At 36.2% G+C, this 6,922-nt stretch overlaps 1 protein-coding gene across 3 annotated transcripts in view; it reads right to left on the bottom strand.

Moving 5' to 3' along the window:
• Positions 1 to 5,507: 5,507 nt before the first annotated feature.
• VPS13A (vacuolar protein sorting 13 homolog A) overlaps positions 5,508 to 6,922 on the bottom strand; it is a 118,165-nt gene continuing 116,750 nt past the window's right edge. For all 3 annotated transcript variants that reach the window (XM_032206606.1, XM_032206607.1, XM_032206608.1), the window contains one exon: positions 5,508 to 5,809. In XM_032206606.1, coding sequence (XP_032062497.1) covers positions 5,759 to 5,809 — 51 coding nt within the window. In that variant the 3' untranslated portion in view covers positions 5,508 to 5,758. The remainder of the gene's footprint in view (positions 5,810 to 6,922) is intronic.

Here is a 6,922-nt window from a genome sequence, read left to right as displayed (position 1 = left end):
AATTTAGATACTCACATCCTACCCACTGTCACATAAGCAAAAATCATGACTCTAGATGATGAGCTCCTAGATGATGCATATATATACTGACCATAAAATTCTGAAGTAAGACACTGGTAATAACAGTCAAATCTTAAATGGGCAATAGATTTATAGGCAGGAAAACCTAAGCATAAGACATTCAAGAATAGCATAAACAAAATATGTCAATTTGCATTTCAAGATAAGATGATGATTAATGCAAGTTTTCTGAATGAAGACAAAAGTATTCTTTGCAAAATTTTGACATGCTTCACAAGACAAGCATAATACACATAAAAATCAAGTCAGAAACAGACTTTGCATTGCATCAGAAAAAATCGCAAATACATGGTGCATATTAGCAGTATTTTTCAACAACAGTTCCTACATGTAACAAACAGGTTCTTCTAAAATGCATGGACCCAATGCTTTAAGTAAAAGTAAAAAAAAACAAAAACAAACAAAAACACAAGCTTTTCCACTGTTTTGAACTAATTTCAGAAATAATATGCACGCTACAGTAAGATGGACAGCTCCATCACCCTGACCGTTTTTAGTAACTTTAAACTAAAAGCTTTTTAGTAAAATCAAACCTTAAACCCATCCTCTGTAGTTTTAGATTAACTGATCAACATTAAAAGGGTAATTAATTGTTAGAGACTTGACACACACACATCCTTAGCTCCTGAGAGGTGAATGTTTCATTGATACTGGACACAATGATACTCCTTCAGTTTTTGCTGCACTTTCAGTAAGGATTAGTCACTACAGAATCGACAGAGCAGGATCATAGAATGGTCTGGGTTGGACAGGACCTTAAAGATCACCTCATTCCAACTCACTGTCAGGTGGCAGGGACACCTCCCACCAGACCAGGTTGCCCAAAGCCCCATCCAGCCTGGCCTTGAACACTTCCGAGGATGGGGTATCCACAGCTTCTCTGGGCAACTGATGCCAGGGCCTCACCACCCTTTGAGTAAAGAATTTCCTCCTCATATCTAATCTAGATCTAACCTCTTTTAGTATAAAGCCATTCCCCCTTGTCCTGTCACTACACACCCTGCCAGAGTCCCTCACCTGCTTTCCCTTAGGCTTCCTTTACATATTGGAAGGATGCTATAAGGTCTCCCCAGAGCCTTCTTTTCTCCAGGCTGAACAATCCCAACTCCCTCAGCCTGTTTTTACAACAGATACTCCAGCCCTCTGATCATCCTCATGGATCTCCTCATGTCTTAACAGCTTCATGTCCTCACACAGTCTTAACAGGTTTATGTCCTCCTTGTGTTGGGAGCCCCATAGCTGAATGCAGTGCTCCAGGTGGGGTCTCATTAGTGCAGAGCAGAGGGAAATCATCACCTCCATTGACCTGCTGGCTACGCTTCCTTTGTTGCAGCCTAGGATATGGCTGGCTTTCTGGGCTGCAATTCCTCATTGTTGGTTCATGTTGACCTTCTCATCAACCAACATCCCCAGGTCCTTCTCTCCAGGGCTGCTCTCAATCAATTCTCTGCCCAGCCTGTATTTGTGCTGGGCATTGCCCCAGCCCAGATGCAGACCTTGCGCTTGGCCTTACTGAACCTCATGAGGTTCACATAGGCCCACCTCTCAAGCCTGTCCAGGTCCCCTCCCTCCAGTGCATCAACCGCACCACTCAGATTGGTGTCATTGGCAAACTTGCTGAGGGTGTGCTGGATCTCACTGTCCATGTCACCAACAAAGATGTTAAACAACTCTGGTCTCAATACCAACCCCTGAGGAACACCACTCATCCCTGGTCTCCATGTGGATATCAAGCTGTTGACCACAACTCTTTGAGTATAACCACCCAGCCAATTCCTTACCCACCAAGTGGTCCATCCATCAAATACTTGTGTCCCCAGTTTAGAGACAAGGATATCATGAGGGACAGTGCCAAATGCTTTGTGCAAGTCCAGGTAGATGTCAGTTGCTCTTCCCCTCTGCACCAATGCTGTAACCCTATTGTAGAAGGAGACTTTAATCTTAGGAAAAAAAAAAAAAAAAAGTATGGTAGAATTGTATGACTTGCTGAAGAAATGCTGCAGACTCTTGCCTTGTACAATACTTACATGGCTCCAAGCAATGCAATCTTTAGATTGCTCTTTTCTGGAATTCAGATGTGAAAAGCTCAAGAAGGGTAAGAAAAATCTGAATAGCTTCCAGAATAATCTAATTCTTGAGGCTAATACAAGATCAGGAAATACATACAAATCAGATATAATATAAATTTAAACATAGTATGGAAATATTTACAAACAAGCCACAAGACTGAACAATCCTATTAACGTATGGGACATTTATTGAAACTGTTTTACATCACCAGAATAATTAGAAAACTGAGGGTTTGAACTTGATATTCAGGACTGTGCTGTGTTAAATTTTAACTACCATTACATAGCAGTAGTATTCTTGTGTTGACTAGTTTATGGTATTTAATGTTATTTGCAGATACATTTACTAAAAATAACTCAAAAGGAACAAAGTATCTTAGTGATTTTTGATATGTGAGTGTATTTTTTGAAATGGTACAGATGAGAAATAGTTAATGGCATGTGAACATAATTTTTTGGAAAAAAAAAAAAAGATGACTTCATAAGAAGCTGGTGATTTGGCAATGCCACCTATGTTTTTTCAATGTATCAAGATAAAACGATTACACCAGAGGGAAATTATATACATATAAATCTAGTAAATAAAACTGTCCTTACAAAGGTAAAGACTAATGTCTGTATTGCTGCAACAGAAGCTTGACCCCGTGTTCTCAGAGATGGGATTTGACTTCATTTGTCAATTTCTACTTACCAAATTTTGAATAAGTGTCGCTTGTAAATAAATGAAAAACAAAAACACACAACTATTAATGCAACATATATGGAAAACAAAAAATAATCAAATTCCAGTCAAATAAAATTCAGTTTTACTTTATTGTCAGTGCGGGAGGAGACTCTGGGGTGGGCTCAGGGGGAAGCAGGGCAGAGGGTGGAAACGAAAAAGCCATGCCATGCAAAGCCATGCAGAAAAGAAGAAAAAACGAAAAAAAAAGGTGCAAACAGAGTTGTTTTAGCAATGTACCCTGCATATTTTAGAACACTGCATAATCCGGTCACCTGCACCCAGCAGTACTTCTCATCGCCATCTTCAATTCTAATTTTGGTTATTCCTTTCAGAGAGGAAATTCTAACCAGTAATAAGCTACTACTGGAAATCTAAATGACATTTTTTAAAGGATTTATGTTTAGGTAACATTTGCCCAGAATAGAAATCATTTTTCAACACAGGCCATAGTATATTTTAGGCACTACAGTGGGCAGATTTAGATGTCTAGATTTTTACTTTTGTTGAAATTCCCTTGTATAATTGTATATAAATATTCAATAAAAATTAATATATTTGCTCTACTTTCTTGTTGAAAAAAATGAAATATGGAATGAGGCACACCAGAGTGGACATTTAAAATAATTTTCAGCAATCCATTAAGGTACACAACAGCATAATTCTGAATATCTTTCTCCTCTTTCCAAGTCGATTTACAGTTAAAACAGAGACAACTCATGTCTGCTGAGAAATGGCAAAATTGATTCATGACTGTATGGAGAAAGCATATGGAAAAACCACAGGAAAAAGATACCATTTACTGACTAGAAAAAATGGAGCTAGAGAAAATCATGTTGTCATTACAAGCTGAGACGAGGCGGGAGGTGGTGAAACGTCCCACATTGACTTTCAAACATTTTGGATGCAGATCAGACCAGCACACTTCCACTGTTCTAGTTCTCATGTTAACACTTCTAGTCAGCACAGGAGCTCAAAATAATTTATACGTCATAGAAAAATTGAAACTTTGGGGGAATTGTTTTGTTTTCCAAAAACATAAGCTTAACCACAGACACACATATTTAAAATTTAAAATAAATTAAACAACATTAATGATTAAATTGCTCAAATACAGAAGAGACAGTTGAGGTTTGACAATCAGGAGTTTGTTGGCAAAATAAATAAATTGAACTAAATAAATTGAACTATCATGCCTATGATTAAGTGTGATTGATTTAAAAAAAATACAGATGTGGAATGTTATTCAGTGCACCTGATGACAGTACTACCTAAGGCAAAGTATTCTATTATTTTTGCATGGCTATAACCTGAGTTAATACTTTTGGTATCTGTGGTATAAACAAGCTGAGTAACAGTCATTGTCATAGTTCAGAATTCACATATAACCTTTTGATTCACTTTATAATTTATGGGAAAAATTACAAAATCATCTGTATTTTGTAAACAACTAGCTGGTTACTCAACACCTAAGACAAGACTTACAGTAAATTAAGGAACTGCAATTGCAGGTTAGCATGCTAGTCATTCTAGATTTTACAATAATGCAACAACTTACATCTCAGAAGCACCACTGGCAGTGTCAGAATAATTAAATCCCACGGATATATGCATTCCAAACAATTGTTTGGAAAGAATATTTTGGCAGTAGATACTGACTATATATACCAGAAATTCTGAAGACTTTGATTTGGGAATTTATGGAAACCTTTACCTAACACTGCATTGTTTCCTGTACTTTTTACATCAACCGCAGTAATCAGGCACTCAACAATATTATGACTAACACATCTAAGAAGTAAGTAGTATCACACAGCTTCAGGCTGTCCCGATTAAAGTTCTAATGTCTGGATATGAAACAAAAATGTTCCATTAAGTAAAAAGAGTTGAAAAACGCAACTGTGAAATACTGTATTTATTATTTAATATAAATCTGACTTTATTTGCCACTTGCTTAGCACACAATATCCAAGGCATATATTTGGTATGCAACAGTGCCCTTATAACCTCAAAACTTCCTTCTTCAGTTGGAAATCTGTTAATAACTTTTATTTAGAATAATAAGCTTTAATTCATATTTCTAGTGCAGACACATATTTATTATCCCCATTGTAAGTTTTTGTAAACTGTTATATTTTCTTTGAATAATGATAAAGGTGCTGCGACATTTCCTTGAGTAGGATATAAAAAAGTTTACAATAAAAGTGATATTGTAATGTAAATTCATCGTGACCTGGTCTATTCATTTACAAAAAGAAAATAATATTTGGTAACTATGCAGCCCCTCCTGTGATCATCTAAATTAGGCTTTTCTGGTGAACAGATGCCTTCTTAGAATTTGAGTTGTAAGACTAGTGATGATTAAGTTAACATTTCCTTCAAAAGAAACTTGAACTTCAACACAGCCTCAAGTTGTAAGAAAAAGAAGACAGAAACTAAATATTGATTTTCAGAATCAAAGCCAAAAGATTTGCTCTGAATAGTACCAAAAGAATTATTTCAGAATTCAGCTTCAGTGCCAAATGTAATGGTAAAACAAATTCATTTAAAACTGTATTTTGAAAAAAAAAAATAAAATATATGTTTAAGTAAAATGAAATCTATTAAGTAAAAAAAAAAAAAAAATTCAAGAAGGTGAAACTTGGCAAATTTTTTTGATCACTGGAGTTTTTTCTTTAAACTTAATAGCAGCTACTTTTGTGATGTATCTGTAGACTGGTGTGACCACAAATAATTTCATCAATCCACCCCTGCACTCCCCACCCTCTTTTTTTTTTTTTTTTTTTTTTTTTTCAACTTTGTAGTTACTATGCATATAATTCTACTTGTAAAGGAAACTAGAAGGTAGATGTTCAGTGTTCTTCATATCTTGGTGCTTCTAAATTCATTATGATTTTGGCTGATTCTCTCTTACTTCTTCCAGTTTAGAAAGGATCCACTGCATGAAAGGAAAAGGAAATAATGAAAATGTATCCTTAAGTAAAAATCACGTAGAGCAGCTGCAAATATGATTGGGATGGCCACACAATTCACTACCTGCTCCCTCCCCAAGTTTTAACACAGTACTTAAAATTCTACTGTAGATTATAAATGCCTGATTTTCTCACACGAAAATGGAGGCATTGAAGTACCAATATCTGACATGACGACACTGAATACCACAACTAGTTAAGCTGCCTAGGTAGTTCAGTTCAGTTAGTTCAGTTTCCTGGAGTACATTTCAATGAATAATACTTTATAAAATTAAATGAAATCATTATTTCATGCACATTATTATTAACCCTCTGCATTAGTCTACAACTCTAGATGCATCTAGTCCCAGATTACACTATAAAACTAAGGATAACAGAAGACAGTAGACAAGAATTTCTTGTAGCAATGTGATAATACAGTTATTTATAGGAGAAAAAAAAATGCTTTTCTCAACTATATTCAGTTTCTTTTCATGAATTTTGAATTCTCATATTTTCTGAACACAGAAGAGAAACGTGGCACTTCTCACAGATGCAGAACTCTAGGACACTAGACTAAGACTCTGGGACCTCTGGAAACTCTAGAACTCTAGGACTCTAGACTAGGGCACTACAGTGTCCTCTAGACTGAAAAGGGGAATGAAGTGACCTCATACTCCTTACTGTGAAGGGTCCAGTTTCATTTTTACTGTTCCTAAAATGCTTGCCTTGGTGTCTTCACTCTATACACAAGCACAAACGCAACATTTGTAGAAGTAAGCTGTAGGCTAGACAGCCCAGAAGGAACTCTCGAAGACACCATACTTTCAGTAGGACAGTCCCTAAGAACCTGACAGCATTTTTGATGAAACTTTAAAGTATTCCTTCACTAAGATGTAAGTACAGTCTGTACCAAGTCTATCTGACAAGGACCTTTTACCCCCTCACATCTGCATTCCTGTTGGTTTTGTGTGTGAGGTGCTTGGACCTTTCTGAAAAATAAGCAAACCAACATTTAATGAAAAGTATACATTTTTTTCCTGCTTTCTTTTCCTTGCTTAAGCACTTATAGTATGCATAACATAATTCACAGTCCATGG

Source organism: Aythya fuligula, chromosome Z (genome assembly GCF_009819795.1).
Source record: "Aythya fuligula isolate bAytFul2 chromosome Z, bAytFul2.pri, whole genome shotgun sequence".
Lineage (NCBI taxonomy): Eukaryota > Metazoa > Chordata > Aves > Anseriformes > Anatidae > Aythya > Aythya fuligula.
The sequence above is the reverse complement of the archived record's forward strand: the minus strand, read 5'-3'. Positions and strand labels throughout refer to the sequence as shown.